We start from the raw sequence: 22,579 nt of genomic DNA, 5'->3' as shown, positions 1-22,579 counted from the left end.
TTAGCAATTTCCATCCATGTGCATTTCTGTCAAATGAAAACCAGAGCTGGCTGTTCCCAAAAAGCACTAACTCCCTTGCAATTGTAGAGATGGTCGGCTTGGCAAGAGTTACTTTTAACCTCAGTACTCATCCTGAGGAACAAGATGGAGCAAAAAACAGTGAAAAGCACTACAAACTTGTACACAAACTTATGCAGCTAAGAGCAGTGATCTCTATCTTTAGCTAACATTTGCAATCCTAACATAGTTGGTTATATAGTCAACAAGCCCCTTATCTCTCTGTGCTCTGGTTTTTGCTGTCTGTCTATATCAGATGAAGAGAAGTGATACAATTCTGCTTAAGATTTTTTAATGTTTCACCAAAGAATGGTAACAAATACTAGAATAAGAATTCTTTGTTCTATTCCATAAATCTGATTCCTGTATCTGAGTCCATAATATGGACAGAATCTTGATATTTTAGATTATTAAAAAATGATGCTAAAATGAAGGCAATTTAGTGAATAGAAATATTTGTGCTTTTACTGTCAAGTTCCATGTAACACTACAAGGTTAAATAAAAATACTAGTATTTCTGACAAAGCCATTAAAAAGAGGCTGGTATTTCCATCTCCTCCACTGCAGCAATTAAGCAGCTTTAACAGCATTTAAGTTTTGATAATGAGAGAGGGAAAAACTGTCATTTCTTAAAAATCTGGTCATAGGACACAATCTTGACACAAAAGCTATTAATAATAAAACACATAAATCTGAATGTGAGTGTTCCCTTGAAAGGGCTTTCAAAATATTTGCAATCATTCATATTCTTTACTGAAAAGGACTGTGTAGCTAATGGACTCATGTTAGTGAATATGCATTAGGAAAACTGGATTCACAAATCAAATCTTCTCACTTTTCAGCCATCAGCTACCCATCATCTGAATAAAGGAGACAACTAAAATATAATGGAGAAGTTTCAAGAGTCAGTGTATGTTGTCAGTGATGTCCAAACAAAAGCTGACTATGGCTAGAAAAGCAGGGCTCTCACCTGCCAATAAACTGCCCTTGATCACTTACAAGAGGGGAGCATCCCAGCAGACTCTGTGTGTATTAAAAAAAAGACTTGAAAGAGAAGAAAAAGTATCACACAGGTCACAGCGGCAGTCTCAATGGACCCCTCAGGGATTTCTGCTAGTCTCAGCCTTGTCATCCTCTATGCAGCTTTCCTCTCTGCCCAGAAAATGTCGATAGGAAAATGTTTGAGGGGCCTCTGGTGGAATTTTTTTCATTCTTTCTGCATTGACAGGATGCCAAATCAATATTTACTTCCCACTAACAAGCTGCTCGAGGTCTCAGTAGAAAATATTGTGGAGAATGCGAGAAGACACGATAATAAACAGCTGTCTGGCTATGAGGAAAACATGAATTGACTGGAAACAGGTCCACAGTAAAAGGTCACTGAAACCCATGAACTCCTCAGGTGTCCATATCAACTACTAACTTTAAAGGCACATAATAAAAAATCCCTTTTTCCTAAGAGGTATGAGAGAATGGATCCTTTTCACTCTAGCAAGCATTACACACTGTTTCAATAATTCAATTAACACATTTGCCAAGATCTGTGCTGGTTTTCCCCAGCATTGTTTCACTGGTTTCAGCTCTTAAGTCAGCTATCACAAATCCTTGGTTACCATCTCTTCATTTTTTTCCAGTGACTCTTATTTTAAGAGAAATAAAAAAGGAAATGCCCACAAAACAAGGATTTTACTTTGCCTTATCACAGTATAGTTTGTGACCAGCAACAGCAACACAGTTACATATGCAATGGATTAATTCCAACCTAAAAGCACTTAGCTAATCAGAGTAAAAGGTTACAATTAATTACAGGAAGTTATAAATTTAGCACCTGTGCTTCAAGAAGTTTCTGTATATACTGCAGCCATTCTTTATCTTTTTCAAATTCCATTTTTTTGTTTGCTGTTTCCTAAAAAAAAAAGGCCAATATTTTGACACCACCTGAGAAAAACATAATAAACAATAAAGGAAATGTATTACTGGATACATATTAAGTAAACAGTACATAGAAGTATATGAAGCCTCTCCACCAAGTACGAGGGCTCTGTTAAATTTATAAAGCTATCCTTGTCTGTGCATGTCACTAGAAATGTGCATGGCATGTTCTTTGCACATGAACATACAGGTGTATCTGTGTAAATTTTACTAGTTCAGTGTAAAGGTTCTTGAGTCTGGACACTGATAAATAGAATATGCATCTAAAATTTGAGTGCTGTAGGTTCATCACCCGTATGTTATTTTCTGTTTATAGTTAAGTATGTTTGCATGTTTTACAAGTGTATTCACAGCAGTGATTACAACCAAACATATAGACACAGAAATTACTTTGAGAATGAGGTAAGCATGGAGCAATTCTGTCAAACTGAATAATTTTACAGAGGTGTATAAATGTTAATAAACTGGGCAGGGATCGGTCCATTTTGTTTGTATTCATGAATGTAATCCAGATCAGTACATATACATAAAATACACCTTTATTTAACTACCATGAATACTCTCTTTTGTGACTCCTGTAATGTAAAGCTCCAGTAATGCTAAACCTAAGTCATCATCAGAGTACTGCTGCACTCCAGTAACTGTCAATTCCCAGACACTCTTAATAAAGTAAGTGTACAGGGTTTTCCACATTTATTTGATCGGGCCTAAATAAATATGGATAAGAAATTCTATTAATGCGTCTATTTAATAGAGGGTAATTTGAGGAAACACTATCAAATATTTCATAGTAAAATGTATAATACAATGTATACGTAGTAAAATGTATAACAGAATCAACAAAAATGGCATTGGATTCCCCCAGAAACCATCTGTCTAGTAGAAATACCTTTAATAGGTATCACAATTCAAGAAAGGAAGCATAAATGGAATCAATCTGGCACAGCAAGACCCGTTCTAATTTTGTTTTCATTAATGCAGAGTTTTATTTAAAATGTATAATCCTGACAAATCGTCTCATGAAAAATGAAATACTAAGGATTTTCAAATAATGTCTCTTCAGCTACATGCTCAGACCAGTATATTTTACCTATGCATGCCCAAAGTCTTGCCACCTTATGACTCTCTAACCTGACCTTTTCATTTAAATCCAACAGCTCTGTTCCTTTTGTGCTGGATGCTGCACAAAGAAACTACAATCTTTACCTGGAAACCCTTTTTCTCTAGAACGGAAATATACGGTATCTTCTGATCTAGCCCTTTTTACCGAAGAGTGCTTAAAATAACTCACCTTATCATCTTCTACTTCTAATATCTCCTCAAGATCAGTTGTTGAAACATTAAGGATAGATGCTGCCAACTGAACAGACTCTTGCAAAAGACTCTTTTTACTTGCTCTCATTTCTTCCTTTTTTTTTGCCTGTTTGATTTTTGTTCTCAGCTCTTGTACGCTCTGCTGTAACTCTCTGGTTAAAGCCTACAAGATGCAAACAAAAAATACTAAATTGCAATTTTTGTTAAAGCGAAAAAGCTATGAAAATAATAGTATAATTTAGACTAAACACTTTTAGAGGGTAACTATCTTCATTCTGAGTTATTGGTTCTATAGGATAGATACTGTAATAGTAAATAACACAGTATTTAGAACACAAAATATTAATTAATACATTAAACCAGAAAATGTTCTTAAATATAGGGGGTTTTTTTGATCTTTAGCAAAATAACTGTATTAGTAAACCCATTAATAGTAAGACAAAGCAGCATCTGCAGAAACAATTGCAAATCCTTCCTTGATTCAGCTTCCCAGAAACGTTCTTGAAATAACAACACAAGTGTCAGGCTTTACTGTGCTCAAACAGAGATACTTAAAAAGCTTGTTCATACCTCACTGCCTGAAGAAACACCAGTATACCTCTCTATTCAAAACCTGAAACTTTGTTTTCCACCAAGACAGGCTAATTCAAAACTGTCCTGGCTACTGATTCCTCCTGATATAATTCCTAACATTTAAATCATCACAGCAGTGGTTATACACTGTTGGTAAGCAGAATACCCTTGGAGGACACAAGTCCACAGTATTACTCAAGGCTTGCATAAGAAGGGTTGCATTCTCTATGCAGCTGGACCACGCAAAAAGTCTCCTCAGGCCAGGCAGTCTCTTTGCAGGGGTGCTCTTTGGAGATGGCAGGTGTTTTAAACAGATATCAGCTCAGACAATGGGAGAAAGATCAGATGCCAGAGCAGAACCAGTGCAGTTGTTCTTTAACCCTGGCTTTGACAAGGTCTGAAGCAGGGATGCGAAAAGAAGCTTCAGTTTTGAGATCCCATTTCTCCTGTTGAAGATAGTAAAAATATTTGTCTAGATTTATTAAATCTAACTAAAATTTTTATTAAACAAGAACTGGAGTTTCATAGAATGTCTGGTGTTGTTAATGCTGCCTAATTAGAAACTGCCTTTATTATTGTTACTATTACTAGTGACTAATAAAGGCAATAAAGGACAGTTTTTCTGTGATCAGTTGTGCAATGTGGTATACGCTGCTAAGACAGAAAGATGCCTGTAGATTGAAAAAGTATGCAGAAAAACAGAAAAATACTACTAAAAGAAAACAGTTTGAAACATTTAAATTGTAGGAAAGGAGAACCATTATCTGGAGTGGAAGAAGAAAGAGATTACCAGGATTTAGTAATTCCGATGTAAAAGGCTAGGAGAAGTGAGAAAGAGCGCGCTGGACTAGACAAAACACCTGTACTCCCGATTAATAGGAAATCAACGGTAAGGACACTCTCCTTTGTTTATTTAAAACTAGAATAAAAGAAACAGTATGAAACATGTTGCTGAAAATACTTTTTTGACCTGAATGAAAGCTAAATAGAATCCAAACCTAATTTGATTTTTGTTCCCCAGCACCACAGAAGTACTGAGCTCAAGTAACACCTTCCACAGCTAAACCTGAGCCAAAATGACCAACAAAGAATTGATGGTTCAAGTTCCTACCTCTCCTATTCCTAAAGCCTCTGGTTCAGTGAAATAACACTAAACATTAGTATCACCCACAGAATCACTTGAATCTCAAGGCCTGGAAGGAACCGTAACTGAAATTATTTTGTTTTGATTTTTATGCAAATATGACAAAAGTATTTTGTCAAAGTCAGAGCAGGACAATTGCATGTGGAATATGTTGTCTGAGAGACAAGAGCAGTAACTCATTGTCAGGAGATTCAACTTCCATGACTCAATTGGAACTGTGTTTGTCAACACAGACACCTTAGTTGAGTTTAAAATGAGAGAATAAAGCTTTCCTTCGATCATCATATGTGAGGTTCATCTTATTAAACTATCTCTCACCAGTAACCGATTAATTCCTGAAAATTCTTCTTCTGCTGAATGCCTTCATCTCATAGAAACTGACTGCAGAATTATGAAGCCCGTTTATTGGCATCTGAGGTAAAGTACAGCCTCTAGTGTATTCAAAACACAGTCATTAGAGAGCATTTGCTGATGTATTTCAAAGAAAACACAACAGATTCATCCAACTCTGTTTATTTTTCAACCCCTTATCAAGTTAACTTTTTTCTTTAATTATTCATTTAGCTAAAATTTATACATTAGAACCAAAATTACCCTAGTGCAAACTTGAGTAGACGAGATACAATGAAATTTGTCTCGTTTTCTGATTCAAGTGTGGTTCCCTTAGTCCCTTTGTAATTTGAAATGTTATAGACACTGAGCTAGGACAACCTGTACCAAGCCCATAGAAGGAAATAGACTGAGAGAAGAGAAAGTAGAAAAGCACACACTGCGGAAAAAGAAAATGCAGGTAAGTCACATCATGTTTTTGTAGCATTTGAGACAGTAAATTGGCTCCTGCAACATGTATGCAATGCATTTGACAAAGAAAAAACAAGCTCAGATGTACTTCTTCAAACAAATTGAATCAGCTTCCCAAATTTTAAAACTAAGGAGATCTCCATGAGAGGCAAGTGATCAGGCTAAAAGATGCACATTTGTATACTGATGCAAAGAGGAAATGTAAAGGAGTAAAATGCCAAGAAAATGTACCGCAAAGCTACATGGAAAAACTACAAATAATGACAAATAAATGAACACAGGCAAACAAAAAGCATGATAACAAAGTTAAACATTCACTTGAACTCCCCAGACAACACACAAATAGTCACAGACAATAGTCTTGTGATATTATTGAATAAATTTCATTGGTGTCTCCAAACACCAAGAAGTTCTTGAATGAACAAGATGACAGCAACAGCAATTTGCAACTCCTCTGTGCTGCTTGCTCAGTTCAGAGTGCCAGAAAGGACGGTACTAGAAAGACCCTGAAGAATCAATAGCAGCAATAAAAAAAAAAAAAAAAAAAAAAAAAAAAAAGCAGCAAGTTTTTTTTTTTAACCTGCTTTCCTCATACTATTAAGTTTTAATAATAACATTTTGATACCTATTTTTCACTGGATAAGTGTCTTTAAAAAATCATAGTTTCCATATGATTTTAACTTAAATCTTCACTTTATATATCCTCATCTGTCACTCACAAATTGTGCTTAACTGTTTCCTTAGTAGTGATTTCATTTATATGTCAGTTCATGATGTACTACAGAAACGTTCAATGTCAAAGCCACACAGGTCTTTTAATGTGTTAGGAAGAAGAATTTCTAAACTGTAAAATGACAAAAACCTAACTGTTAACTGACACAGGCTTTGTCGGTGAGTATAGTGCAGCCAGTATAATATCATTCGTTGATTAAGACTTCATCTAACACATTTTGGAGTGAAGTGTAGGTTTCTAAACTAAAACATTTCCCACTGTGTATATCTGAATTGTATGTTGTTAAACTTACACATAAGTGATACAAAGCCACTTAAAATGAAATCAATGCAGAATATGGCTTCAGTACTACATTGATGCATAACAATGCCTTTATTAATATTAGTAAAACTAGGATTTGATCTTTTCCCTTCAGTTTTCTTTGGTGTCAAATCTAAGGGATATTTTGTTAGTAAAGCCATTTCCCCAAGTGAGATGTTACCGTCAGCTATTCCTGTGGGATGCACTTAGCTGCTACCAGCCAAGTATAATAGTAATCCCTGATTGATTCCTGAGAACAGATCTACAACATATCTTGTTGGACTGGTGCAATTGTTACTTGTCTGACTAGGAAAAAAAGAGCTTAAAATTCTAACAACCCAGCTCTTTTAATCAGCAGCAATTGTTGCATTACCTACCAACTCCATTCAGTTATATAGAACATATTACAGCTACTGGGTTGCATGCAGTTCTAAAATATCTCCCTTATAAGTCTTTCTACTTTATTTTCACAATCCCAAATATTCATTCTTAATACACTAGGCTTCAAATTTGGTCTCAGCATCATACCACTACATTATCACTATATCTTCTGTCAGTTTTGAGATGTATAAAGACAAAGATCTTTCGTTTAAAAGGTCACAATTAAACACTCCAAGAAGCTGTGATGATACAAAGTCCCTGACAAAACACTATTAATAAGGTTTTTACATCCCCTAAAGCTCTGACACTAGTTGATCCTTGAACAGAAAATGATCAACAGATCCAAGGAATGCCATATAACCAAGTCAATGCCCAAAATTATTACCATGTTAATTTACACACTCTATACTTATCATCTGTAATACAATAAAATTTAACGGCCCCAAGACAAATCAAAGTCTGATGTTAGCACTGTAGCTATGTATAGCCAGACTTCAGTCTTGAACTGATGCAGATCTTATTGCAGAAGCCATGGCTTACATTAGTTATGAGAAATTATAAGCTTTACTGTGCTTTGTACAATAGTAATAATAATGTGCTAGGCCTGGCTGGGATGGAGTTAGTTGTCTTCTAGCAGCTCCTATAGTGCAGTGGTTTGGATTTGTGACTAAATGGGTGTTGATAACGCACCAGCTGCTGCTGAGTATGGTTTGCACAGTGTTAAGGCCTCCTCTGTTTCCTACCCTGCCCCTCAGCAAGTAGGCTGGGGTGCACATGAAGTAGAGAGGGGACACATGTGGGATTGATGACTTGAAATGTCATTTCATATGGCACATTGCTCAACAATTAAAACTAAATGGGATGGAGGATTGCTCTGGCAAGTAGGCACTGCTCAGAGACTGCCGGCGAGTTGGTTTACGTTCCTTGGGCTTTTTTCCTCTCTTTTGATTACTTATTAAACTGTCCTTACTTAAATGCATGAGTTTTCTCACTTTTGCTCTTTTAGGCAGGGAGTGAGCAAGCCACTATGTGGTGTTTAGTTGCTGGCCAGACTAAACGAACCACAAATGTATAGAACAGTACCACATACAATTCTATACATAATATTTTGTGCATAGTTCAACATAAGAGTGTCTATAGATACAAGTAATATGTTCTTAGAAGCTCACTCATTTTGTAGAATGGGATGGTGTAAGCATGTGACTCAAAGCACCACTCCAAAAATGAAATGGAAAATCTTTTCTGAAACAAGGCAATGTTGCAATCCTCTGTGGAAAACAAGATCTGAACTTCACAGAACTGAATGCTGCATTTAAAGAACTTCTCTACTGTTGTAGTAGAATAATTATTGCTGGCCTAAGGTTAGGGCACCATTATAAAAAGCTGAGAAAGCATTTCCGCCCAAATAGCTCATAATCCATAAGACAAAACAGAATGAATGGACACTGTGATAGTAAGAGGTGATGTCATGAACTGTTTCAGCAGCTAAGGCAAGCATTCAAGTTTTTTTTCAATGAAAGTGCAGTTATTTGGTCCTTACTGCCTCTCTGAAAATAACTGTCAAAATACTTCCAGTAATAGTATTTAAACTGACCTCATAGCATGATTGCTGCATGTCAAAGAAAAAAAAAATCCCTATTTTATAGTAATTTGATCTTTTATATATAAATATATATTAAAAATATATGTATCTAGTTCAAGTTACCTCAGCTAGCTTCTTCATTTGAACAAATACACTTTCTAGGCCTTTTTTTGGTTTTTTAATCAGAAAAGGGACAAGAGTGTAGACAAGAAATAAAGACAAGACAGACCACTGCAATAGATTTGTCTGGTCAAGGGCTATAACATGTAGCATTCTGACCAAGAGGAATGTATGAGCCTCAAGAGGTTAACTTAATTTTTATGCTCCCCAGAGATCACTTGCGATTTCAGAGACTCCAGCAGATGCCCTGAAACTAAGTGTAAGGTTGTAGAGGATATACAGACCACCAGCTTCCATTTTCAGTACTGACCAAGAATGTTATTGCCAAATACCAAAGTAGTAGTAACATTATTTTACCAATGTCATCCAAGTCACGGTTAGAGTGTGGTGTGTTGGTTTTATTTACCTGTCTTCAGTCACCGTTGCTGCTTACAAAACTATGTTATAAAACTACATGGGTCAGCTCTTCATTACACATTTGGAGGAATTAAGATGGGATTTTATTATCTTTTCCATTATGAATAAAGTAAACAAATGAGCTGTAGAATGCATTTCAACCCAAACAAAAGAGAATGATACACTCAAGGGAGTATCAGAGTGACAATATTATCTAAAAGCTAACAGAGCTGCAGTTGCAAAGGCTAATTAAATCAAGAACTGAAAGGGAGAAATACATGCAGTAAAGCTAGGTATGAGATTGACACATAAGATTTAAAATAAACAATTTTATGGTGACCAGCACTGAGAATAGCGCTCACAACTTCACAGAGATCAGCAGAAGATGAAAGCACACATTGCCTGGAAGAAACGCCTTGCCTGATGACCTGCAAGATTGTAATTTTGCACAGAAAAAAGGGGAAATTGCAGTATATATCTACAAAATAATGTGACATTGCAGTTGCCTCTACAACCTGATTTTCAACATCTATTAACACAAGCGAATTTGAACACACATGAGCATAACTAAGGATCTAACAGACAAGATCTGAAAAATTAATTGTGATCATTTAAAATTCTAGCAGCCTCTTCTAGCCTTGGGGCAAATGCTATTTCAAGTTTGCAGTCCAACATCCCAGCCCAACCCTGCCCTCTTCACAGCTCTGAGCTATGGGTGATAGACTGTAAACTAGAAAAGGTGAAACAAGTAATATCCGAAACCCAACCATAGTGAGGACCTCTACAAAAGAGTAAACAGATTTGCACAGTATTGTTTTTCAAGTACTAAAGCTAAATCCACCATGTCTTTCATGACAAAGCCCTTGAGTCACATGGTATAAAAGTCACCTCAGGATTCCAGTATTTGAAAACAAAACTCAGCTTCCTGGCATTTAGAAATGCAGACCCTAAAAAAAGCTAAAATGCATTAAGGAAGAAGAATACTAAGGTATAACAACAGAAATCAGAACCTGTGTTGCATAAATTCTGATAATCTGATTCCTATAATAGATTAGATTTGAATTTGTATTGCAGCGCTGTCTTCTACTAGTGCTGCTTGCCATTAGGAAAACATCAGGAGAAAGTCTGCCTTGTCTGGCAACTGTTTAAATACTTCTCCACATTTGTCCAAAATATCTTTGCTACCAGTCTCATCCTACATCCTCTACCAAAATACCATTCCTTCGTGGAAATTCCAATGAAAATAATTATCTCTTTATAACTATTTTCAAGCACAAAAGTGAGAACTTTTCTTGACTGCATATTCTTAAGTAGCTCCAGCTGTGGAAAATCATAAGCAATACTATTAAAAATATTTCAACCTAGATTTGACATTTCTAAGAAAAGAAAATGGAATATGTGTGGCTATGTCCTAAAATATAGTTTATTTACAAATGAATAGAAAAGTGGCAAGTCACAGCCCACTTTTCATTTTAAGACTCTTCAAAACAAAGATGCAGCATTGGACTTATTCTGGCCAATTACAATACAGTAAACTGTATTGTCTGTAAGGAAATACAAATCATATACTTAAGAGTATATTTATGTGTTTTAAAATTCCCTTTGTGATTAAAATCAGGGAGTTTTCTATTACTGGTCAGCTTTTTCTCTTTTTCTTTCCCCATCATATCTTCGTAACTGCTTAGCTATCACTCTTTCATTTATACCTGAAATCTTGTCTTAAAAGTCTGTTTCCTTTCATTATTTGTAACATAGCTCTAGGTAGAATGAAGACCCTCTTAATCATCAGCTTAGTACCTCATTTATAGAACACACAGCAGATATTTACAGATATGAGGGACATTGGTCATACATGATTTTACAGTCATCTAATCTCTCCTGGACATTGAGCTTTAAGACTGTTGAAAAGTTGTAGACCTTAATGCTTTCAGACTGATGCTTATTTTTAAGTATCAGCAAAGACTCCTAGTTTTCACTGTACTGTTGCTAAATTTTCAACACAATTACCATATTTTGTGGCCTATAACAGGGAAAATTAATAGTTTTCTTTATAGCAGAGAATGAATTGAAATATGTATAATCAGTGCAGGATGACAGGCAGAATATTTCTGTCAAAATATATTGGTTTATAAAATTATATTTATGTGAAATGGGCAATAATAATAATTTAAAGTCCTATTTACTTCAGCATTTAAGTCCTACCTCATTTACATTCATTTTTTCCTCTGCTGTAAATTCTTTGGTTTCAACTGAATTACCTCTGATTTACACAGGTGCTAGCAAAACTAGCATCATTCCTTCAAAACATCATATATTGCAATTTACATAGAGTAAAAAAAGAAAAGAAAAATGCGCTGACAGAGATTAGAGCTTCACACATATGTGGTAAGAGATGTCTGGGATCTCAGAGTTTATTTTTCTGAACAGCTAGGGCAGACAAAGTCAGCACTGTTATATTGGACATGGCAAACAAAGAATATTCAGGGCAGGCCAAGAAATGCTGAGGTGAAGCAACACTCTGAAGGTCACATAGCAGGTCAGTGACCAAGATGTGAAGAGTACCTAGGTCTACTGATACCCAGTTCACTGTCTGTGCTTACTCTCTTTCTGCTGAAACATAAGCAAAGCCTACGAACTATAAATCAGATGCCCTGTATAAGACCACAGCACCGTTCAAGCAACTGTGTTTGAAACCTGATTTAAGAGGTTAGCTCTGTCATTCCTCATACTCTTAAAAAAAATCCCCAAATCTTACCAACTGCATTTCCTTAAAATACTGTCACTTGTTGTTATGTGTCCACTTTCCTAAAACTCTTCCCACCTCTCTAGCTCTGTTGGCATGTGCTTTGGGGAATCTCGACTACTACCTTTCTAAATTGCTGTGGAGACTCCACAAGGCTCCATTGATGCGCTCTGTTCTTTCTGCTTCAACTGTTTTAGTAATCTGATCAACATACATTAAACAATTATTTCTACATGAACACTTAAACAAATCATTTATGGACTTTTCTCCTTCTTCCATGTTTTGCTGCTTTGCTGTCATTTTGGCAAAAAGCTTTTCAATCACTTCCAGCCCAGAACTTTTACTATGTACTTTGTACTCATGTGTCTGTCCACCAAGTCTTCCAGTTATCACTTTTTTTCCAGTCAAAACAGATCTTGTCGTTTAGATCTCAAACTGGTACTTATGTTTAAACTTAGCATCACTTTAACTGCCTCCAGACTACACAGAGGGCTGAGTATCTGCTTTAAAAAGCAGTCTCTTCAAGCCAGTTAAAGGAATCACAGGTGGACTTACTCTTTCAAGGACTGCACCACAGACTCCAACTATCTCCCATCTGAGCCTGTTGCAGTCTCATTCTCTGAAAAATGGTTTTTTTCCCCCTGAGGCAGAAAAGGAACTTATTTGCAAGTTGTTAAAAATAGTTTCTTGTTCAGTTCAAGATCCTTTTGGATCTGTTCATACAGTATCTACCATGGTCTATGAAAATGGTTCCCGGTCACTGTATGAAAAACAAATCACCTAAGTCAGATATGTGTTTAAAACTTTGCATGAGACATACAGGCACAGTTACAGAAACCTGAGATGCCTTGAAATATGGTTACTTTGATTGAATAATTTAAACAGATTCCTCTAAACTCTTCATACAGAGAGGATATTTAAAAAAAAAAAATCAACATATTTTAAGTTACATTTGTTATCATCTTCACCTGTCAGAGTAAAAAGTGAAGAAGTGCTATCCTTCTAAGCCTAAAAAGCAAAGAAAAATAAGAGCAAGGAAAAGCTTTAAAAAAATCTTTCTATTTATTCTTCATTTTTAGTAATCAAGATTTTATCCATTAAGAGATCTACATTTTATGCTGTTCCTGGCACACTGTATGCATCCCTAACCATATGCCTTCTGTAAACTGTAAGAGTTCAGCCACTGACTTCATTCATTAAAATTCACAGGGCCTTTTATTCTGTTTACAGTCTAATAGATATTCACTGTCACTATTCAGTCCTCTGATTCAATTTGCCTAAATCCCAGATGTGGAGCAATCGTGATGGAGATTATCCTAATTTATCACCAATTTCTTCTCAGAACCAAGAAAGGTTGGTATTTCATAATAAAAGCTACATTTTTTTTTCTTTTTTTCCCCTGAAGCAGCAGGCGTAATGAGAAAGAAGCAATAAATACCTGTGGTTTTCTTAATGGTGAGGTTTTTTCAGTTACAAAAATTTTTCTTTCCAAGATACTTTCTCTTGAAAGTGTGTATTCTGAAGATAAGAATACTGATATTATCAGACTGGTACTCATCCTTGTTACCAAATATTATGCTGATTTCGACTGAACACAGACTGTCAGACTCATCATCTACTCCATACAATAAAAAATAATTACTCTGAGTATACTATTCCAGGTAAAGTATTGACAGTTTAGAGCGTACACTTATCTTTTGGCCTGTAAGTGTTCCCAGTAGGTGATAATTTGTAGCAACCTGAAGTCATATTACAGGTGTCCACTTTCAAACCAAAGATGACAGTGCCGATTTACATAAGTGATACTAACTGCTATAATTTGCAAAATATCTCAGTGACCCACGAAGGAACCTTTGTTTGTCAAACATTTCCAAATTGTCGCAGTTCACACACAATTGTGTAAACCTTTCAAAATAAACCCGTTTCTGTCTGCACAGAAAACTATACTTGTATTTCAATAAATATCTTTTTGTCAACTATAACATTTTGCAATTACCTAGCATGCTTAGCATTTTTAGATCAGGAAGCAAATAATCATACAAAAGGCATCCTGCATCTAATCTGGTTACCCATATAAAAGCATGTTCACATCCTGGGCCTGGAATAAGTTGTAGCAGCAGTAGTGCAAAACCTGAATCCACAGGGTTTGAGAATACATTCACCAACAGAAACATCCCATGAAGAACATTTCTTACTGTCTTACCAGAACTGGAGAATGCTGAGAGTCCCTAGAAGGATTTACTTCTACCTAAATATTTGACTTAATACCTGGAAGTACAGGCAGTTGCAAGTGTACTTGTGTTGCTCTCTTGTTGGAAAGGAGCTAATAAAAACAAAAAGAATGCTTCCCAAATATTTGAGCCTCCCAAGTCACTTACCATTTCTACTGTTTTTTTAAATAATTACTATTATTTTTTGAGGCAAAGAGCAAATGAGACAGGACTTGCATATGGTCGTTCTAAGAACATGTTTGCTGGCAATGCTCTATCTTCCCCAACACTGAACAGCCCAACAGAAAAAGATGACTATGGCAAACAACACGAATTTGCCAATGACAAGAATTTTTAATGTGAAAGTGGCAAGTCATTAATTAGACTTATTCTTAGTAACAGAAAGAAATTGTGTGTGCCATTTTCAATTAGCACTTCTCCTATAGGGCAATCCCAACACCTCTAGCTAGCAACCATTTAAACCAGTCCCTCTGTTGGTACACAAAATCTAGTGCTCTGGGTTTGCAGAAGGATAACTGCATTTTTATGAGGTAGCTCACAAATGACCCATGTCACATGTAAGAGGGAGGAAGTTTCATAGGGGCAGAAATGACCAGTGATGGTCACTCAGAGATGAGACTTTTCAACAGAAATGCTAACTTAACCTTAAACCGTGTATTAAGCTACAGCCCAAGTATCAGTGAGAAAGCATGTCATGGCAAAAATGATGCCAGGATTCAAGTTAAAATGCAGAGAGGTAAAACAGACTGACATATTTGGGGTTATAAGGTAAGCTGACTGAATGGCAAATAGCTGACAGAATACCACTCGGCCAAGCAGAGGTGGCAAAGGTCTTTGATTTGTGGCTGCACACAGCTGCAAGTCTAACAATGGAGCAAGGGGAAAATACACGTAGCTTAAGCCTTGGTCTGAGCAGCAGAAATGTGGGTAGATGTCTTAAGAGAGTGAGTGTCAGATCCCCAGGTAGATCCACTAAGCTTGCCAAGTAAACTGCCACGGGTCTTGATTTTGGCAGTCAGTTCTATCAGATGGTTATACTGGAGACCTATCAAGAACAATGCCAGAACAGACCAGATGTGAACCGTGCTTCAGCCTATATCCTCTGTGGAGGGCACACAAGTCCCAAATCACAGAGGCATTATGGAAGTGAGAAATGTGCTCATCTGACTTTGAAGTATTCAGCCGCCATCACCTATTTATTAAAGCCACAGCTGACTCAAGGTACCTTATAAAAACTTCAAAATATCTTCCTCAAGGTCAGAAGAGTTCTGATATTTTCATGCTCCGGCAGATGTCATCACTGCAGAATAACTTACAAAAATAAGTTGAATAGGACAGACAACACTACTGAGGCTTGACCTTACCAGGGTCTTTAACAGCAATATACTGTACAAGTGAGATTAAAAAAAACCCAATAGTAGTGCAAGAAAACCGAATTCCTGGAGAGTTAGGCAGGATTTTGGACAGTTTCATAGCAAATCCGTATGCTACACACAATTTTTGACAGACATCCAGTCAAGTTGTCTAACATTTTAACAAAGGCTGTTTTCTGCATGTGTTGCCACAAGTATCATAAACACAACAAAAAAACATTTTGGTCTGGTTGCTTTGCTGCACATAACTGGAAAGATCCAGTGAGGTGTTGATCTCTTCTCATCAGTGATGAATGATAGGACATGAAGAAATGGGCTCAAGTTGTGTCAGGGGAGGTTTAGATTGGACATTACGAAGCACTTTTTCACTGGGAGGCTGATTAAGCGTTGGATCGAGATGCCCAGGGAGGTGGTGGAGTCACCATCTCTGGAGATATTTAAAAGATGCATAGAAGTGGTGCTGAGGGATATGGTTTAATTTAGTGATGGGACTAACAGTATTAGGTAAGTAGTTGGACTCGATGATCACAGAATCATAGAAAGGTGGTCTCTTCCAACCATGATGATTCTGTGATTCTACACAGTTACAGTTATTTTATCCAATAATGGGTCATATCCACCCTGTAATAGCTATGATAATAATAGTACATTTTTAAATCCTGTCCCTTTACAATTGTTCTTGGCCTCGCTACCCCAGATTTCCTCTTGATTTCTTCAGCCTCTTATTCATTCTCTATATTGCTGCTCATATTTTCAGGTTGTTGTCTATGTAAAATATCTATCCATTTTCCACTTACTTTTTATTGCATTTTTATTTCTAAATACTGTCTTCCCTATCAAGGGAGCTACTCTCTTATTATGGAATTGTGGGTTTTTAGTTACTGAATAAACTGAATAAAATGCACAATTTCTGTTCATACTTTCTACTTGCTTGTATCTTCCTATAACAGCTTTAGAGAAATGAGTTGCTAGGACAAAGGCTGGATTTGACCTTAAAGGTCTCTTCCAGCTGAAATGATTCTATGAGTCTATGATTCTAACCTATTTTAGATATCCCGTTGGTTTTCACTGAATGCAGTTTAAGACACAGCACATGATCCCCACACTACACTCCAATGAAAATAAGCCCAATAGTGAAATATTGTATACAACAACTTTTTTTTTTGTAATGACTTCTTCCACCATTTTTAGACATTATCACTAGATTTTACAATATAGAAATTTTAGTTAGTTGCATAAGTATCCCAAACTCTGCCTCCTGTAGCAATGTGCTGCTTTATTGCACATTACAACAATATGCTTAACCAGTAACTCATCATATCCTCTAGTGACCCAGTGGTCCATAACAGAGTTCTACTAGAAAATTCTTCCCTAGGTTCTGTAACTTAGTATATTGATCTGAACGGATTCAAGACTCTGGTTCTGAGTTATGAGTAACTTGCTATGCAGGTGATAGCATCAGATACGTTAAAGGTATTTTAACAGGATTTGCTTTATATACTATAAAACTCCACTGGAAAGCCAAGGATTTTCAACTATACTTTTGCAGTGGTACAATGTGACTAAAATCTGATTTCAGAGAACTTTTCTCCATAAATATTTAGTACTTAACTAAACAAAGCAGTCTACTGAAGAGCTCCCTGTTCATTAATATTTGACTTATAGACAGTATCTTTATTTTTAAAAAAATCTTTCTGCAAAGGAACAGTAGTCAGCAAAAACATTACTTGGAATATGCTGGTATATTTTTTAGCCATCGAAGAAACTACATATTTACCTTTATTAGCTAAATATTATTATTTACAGAGACACTACATATAAACATTCTTTTCACATCCAGTACAATCATGTAAATACTAATTAATATTCATGGTAACTAACAGAGAACCGGTAATTCAACAATGAATGAAGTATCATAATGGTTGCTTAGGTGATTTTCCTCATTAGAGAGACTTTTGAGAACAGATCTTTTACTCTCTCATTTTCTAATTTTTGACACACTTTTCATTATGGAAGTACGTTAAGTATTGATAATACAAATATTTGTTTATCTCCTTTGTCTATAATTCCTACTGCAGTTTATTCGATAAAGTCATTCAAAAATTCATAACAACTTGAATGGAAACTGAATTGTGTCTCTCGATCATCAAGGAAACAGAAGTATCTCATTAAAAAAAAAAACAGATGACAGAAAGAGGGTAAATTACTAAATTTCAATCCACAGTTGAAAGTTATTCCTGAAGAGATACCACAGTGCACCAAAATACCACTACTCTGTACTTCTGATGCTATTAGACTTTCTCAAACATACCTGAAAGCAACTAATCTATTTCATGGGTCAGTAAGATAAAATCTTGTCTGAAAGCAGTTATTCAGTAGATATATGCAAAATTCAAGATAGATACATATTGAATAGGTTTTACAATTCTTAATGGCATAGTAGATATTTCAGAAAAGTAAGTAACACTCATATTTAAAATACTAAGCTATAAAACACAGATTAGTCAGCCTGTGGAACTTCATGCTGAAGTAGCATGATGAAGTGATCAGTATAACACCACAGACAGTAGTATTGCATGATGCATTGTAGCAGATTGTTAATATTTATCCAAAAGAAGCAAATAATATTCTACATGCTGCTTTTAAAACTTTGTAAAATTTTCCAATACAGAGGCTTCCTTATTTAATATTTCTGCAATAAAAAGCATACACATGTGGCAAATTAAGTAATTCACACTAATCAGCAGATACGAACTATTTTCTTAAATGTGTTGGGATTTTTTTTTCTGTAACCTGCTATACAACTAAGGACTTTTTCATGGGAACAAGTACACTTGCAGTCATATACAAGAAGATGAGCAATAAAAATTATGGAAGTCTTCAGAAGTCTGTCAGAGAGATCAGAGCCATTAACTCTTTCTCCCCATTCATATCAGTTCAGGGCTTATACCAGGCCAGTGCAGGAACTTCAACGATCACTCCTGGACAAGAAATGCACCAAAGATTAGCCTAATTTAATCTGTTATGTTTTGCTCTCACTCAGTAACACCTTTATTTAGTTGAATTCTCAAAACAAAATCAAAACTCAAACCTTCACAAATGTCATGAACTCTTCTACTTTGTCACTGGTGAGCTGCAGCTTCTTCTGTACAGTTTCAAAAGCCTGTCCACTCTGCTTAGCCAAGTCTTGCAGTTGTTGAGATGCAGCAGTCTCAAGTTCAGTCATGGCATATTCGGTCTCAGTCATTTTGCTCTCAAGACTGGTAAGCTCGAGATCCTGAAATACATCCACAGAGAAACAGCAGTGATTTGATAAAAGCTGATAGACAAGTATAATAGACCACAAGTGAATGAATAAACCAACCTCCCATACAATGGTTAATATCACAGAATATTCTACTTGCAACATAAAATGTAATTTAATGAAAAAAAAAGTAATTTCATTTTCAGTCTTTAAATCCATGTTTCAGCACCCAAATTTCAGTGATATGACTGAATCAAATCAGAGAAACACATCACTCCTATTCTGCTCTTTTTTCCCCTGTTTTGATTCAAAAAGCCTAAGCTGATGACTTTGCAACTTTTCATTTGAAAGTCAGGTATGAAAAAGTTCCATAGTGGAGCCATCATAACTCTGATATACCTTTTTCTCCAAGTCATCTTTAGCTTTGTGAAACATGTGCTCATACTGAGACTTTTCTTTTGCAGCAATCCTAAGTCTTTGTTTCAGTGAGTCAATGGAAGTTTTTTTGTTTGAACAGTCTTCACTCAGTGCTTTTACCTGAAACAGAAAAAGGTCAAGAGCAATTGACTGTTAAGATACAAAACATAATACAAAATTAAAACTAAGCTCAGCTATATTGCATAAACATACATGTATTTAAAAAAAAATTCATTACAATACTTTCTTCTGAATTTGTAGTCTTTTACTGCTAATCCAGTAGAGATCAGTTTGCACAGATTCTTGTTGCATAAATTTTGAGTTGTATTATGTATAAAGAAACCATTTTCATTGCCGAGCTGTTTGTTTGTATATATTTTACTGTTACAGTGTGTACAAAAGGGAGAAAACTAAAACCTCCACTCATTTCTTCTATCAGAGGTAAAAACATTAATTAAAACTCAACTGAGTAAATGATAACTGTCTAGAAGTTAACAGTCTGTAAAGCTTCTTAGGTAATTATTATCATTTTGACATACAATGCAAACACTGATTTGGGGTAAAATGAAATAGACCTATGCTCCTACAAAATCATTCAGCTCTCCAGACAGTATTAATCACAAAGTTTTCCTGACAATATTGAGTAACAGGGAATTCCTTTGATCTTCCGCTGTAGATAATGTAAAATTTATCAAGTTGATTTTCCTCATGGAATAATCAAAATGTATGGAATTTGATTCTCTGGAATCTGAGAAACACAGTAGTGAAAATACTCAAAGAATAGTATTAGAGTACATTGTTCCATTCTAAGTCTTTCATCTAAAACCAAAAACTGGGTATTTCTGTAATTTCATACTTTAGCTCTTCAGCTTCCTTATGCTCCCACTCTCTGAAGATTTCTTAGTAACAACTGATCTTTGTCATAGAGAGTAAGGCAGTAACTCTTTCTAGGGCTATAGGACTACAAGCAGAAATAGTGCTTGTGACATTCAGCAAGGACCCACATTTTAGGAAAACAGAAGCAAACAGGCAAATTGTTTTTGTTTTGGGATCTGCATAACCTCATAGACAGCCAAATGTCATTATCTTTTTCAGATATTAAAGGCCAAAGTGCAATACATTGGCTGGACAATACAGAACTATGGTAAACAAGTTTGCTTAGCTTCAATGAAATACTCCTAGAATTTTGCAGGAGAAAATAACTTGCTGTTGAGCTTAAGCCTACTTACATAGACAGAATTTCATTAAGTTAACAACTTCAATCATTCATAACATTGCAGTGGGAAACAGATTAACGTATTAAAGCACTTAACTACTCTAGCCAGGAAAGGCGCATGGATTTCATTAGCATACGTCTTGTAATATCACCCTTGTTTAAGGTCTACTGTATTTTATGAGCTTACCAGATCTCACTACTTACAGCATTTCCTTGCAACTCAGTGTTCTGAATACTTTAATATTTAATTATACATCTTACAAACACACATGAAAATTACACTGAATCCATCCAAACTTTTACGATATACTGATTTCATACAAATGACAGTGGAGGGAATTACATCCTTAAATTAACTGTATTTGTTTGCTTAAATTTGATTTAGTAAATAGTGTTGAAATAACTTCTCTAAATCCTCCAGTTTTTGCTGTTGCTAAAACTATCAATTGCAAAAAAAGAGAAGTACCTTTCTCTCAAGATTTTCTAATGTTTCATTACAGGTTTTCTCTTTTTCCTGATTTGCTTTTAGACGAGATTTTAGGTCTTCTATGAACTGTCGTTTCATATAAAGGTTTCTCTCCAACTGTGAAATCCTAGAAGAGAAGTTACACTGCATGTTACTGCTAGAAAATATTGTTAATATGCAACTATTTTAAACAATGAAAAATAGAAATGCAGTAGACACAGTATCATTCCTTCAGCTTTAGAATATTTTTTTAGATAAAAGCTGATGCAATTCTTGCAATTTACCTTATTCTAAACCATTAAAAACAGTTTCAAAACTTTTATTAAAAAGACTTATTTCTAAATATGCAATTTTTGAGTGAATTGCTTTTTGCTGTGGTTTACATTCTAGCTTATCTGATCTGAAACCATAATAATTCTTCTTAAGCTATTATCAAAAAAGGGCAAAAAACCTTGTTGAACAGACAAAATTTAATGAATTAAATTTCTTTGATGTCTCAAGCAGGTATTATCCAAGTATTATTTGGTATAAAATTACTTTCAATAGAAAGTGAAAGGGGGAAGTCTCCTTTCATCCAAGTAAGTAATATACAGAAATGCAAGAAAAATCTCTATCCCTGCCACTTATCAGATATGATAATAACTCTTAAAAACTGCAAAACCTAGAAATCAGTATTTTTCAGAAACTTTTCAAAAAAGAAGCTCTCACATTCTACAACGTAATCTCTTTTCAATAAGCAAGTTCTCCCTTATATTATGCCTCTAATGTTATGATGTAAATATTTTAAATATAAGCACAAGCAACACTGGAACATGTTCAGACTTCCTTTTTTTTTTTTTTTTTTAATGAAAGCCAAATGAACATGATGGCAAGATATTCAGGAATAAAATATTGTTGATACCATGTCAACTATGGTATCAAAAGCCCAGGAAAACAGTGTAGCTTAAAATATCTTTAATTTATTTCACAATTATACTATTGATGTTATTTTGCTGGTTATATCTTATACTTTACGAAAAAATAGTCTCAGTTTCGTAAAGGAAGAAAGAAAACCAGGAACTCTGTTTAAAATTTGAGTCTTATGGTAGAAAAATTTAGTTTTACTTTGGAACAGAAAATACACAATGTAGACAATTTAACAATTTTAAGAGTTCTCTGTTTTTGAAAGGTACTAAATTCAGGTAAGTTAACTGCATTTTTTCAACAACAAAAGAAAAAAATGGTGGTTAGAGGAATTAAGCTTTGGGACAGACAAAAATAGCTTGTTTATATAGTAATACATTTGAAAAATGGTAAATCAGTTAAAGTAGGCAGAACAAAAATCACAATTGCATATCTCACAACAGTATATATGAGTACCCAAATAAGTAGTAAACGTTAATCGATTAAAATATAAACAAACACAACTGTCCTTTTGAACTTTTCATGAATATGACTGGACTTTTAATCTTGTTTAAGCGCTTGAACCTTGACACATCTCTTAGCCCCTAGGCAAAGAATTAGTGTATTTGAAAGACCGTGTTTAACTGTGCTGAGGAATTCATTTAGACTTATCT

At 35.2% G+C, this 22,579-nt stretch overlaps 1 protein-coding gene across 6 annotated transcripts in view; it reads right to left on the bottom strand.

The window, feature by feature from the left end:
• Positions 1–22,579, bottom strand: part of CNTLN (centlein) — a 267,553-nt gene that overhangs the window by 5,558 nt on the left and 239,416 nt on the right. For 5 of the 6 annotated variants that reach the window (XM_062018635.1, XM_062018636.1, XM_062018632.1 and 2 more), the window contains 5 exons: positions 21,024–21,150; positions 19,324–19,461; positions 18,772–18,957; positions 3,281–3,466; positions 1,886–1,963 (listed from right to left, as the gene is read on the bottom strand). In XM_062018635.1, coding sequence (XP_061874619.1) covers positions 1,886–1,963; positions 3,281–3,466; positions 18,772–18,957; positions 19,324–19,461; positions 21,024–21,150 — 715 coding nt within the window. Of the gene's footprint in view, positions 1–1,885; positions 1,996–3,280; positions 3,467–18,771; positions 18,958–19,323; positions 19,462–21,023; positions 21,151–22,579 lie in introns of all 6 variants that reach the window. The other variant, XM_062018634.1, reaches the window with a different exon arrangement.

Source organism: Colius striatus, chromosome Z (assembly GCF_028858725.1).
Source record: "Colius striatus isolate bColStr4 chromosome Z, bColStr4.1.hap1, whole genome shotgun sequence".
NCBI lineage: Eukaryota > Metazoa > Chordata > Aves > Coliiformes > Coliidae > Colius > Colius striatus.
The sequence above is the reverse complement of the archived record's forward strand: the minus strand, read 5'-3'. Positions and strand labels throughout refer to the sequence as shown.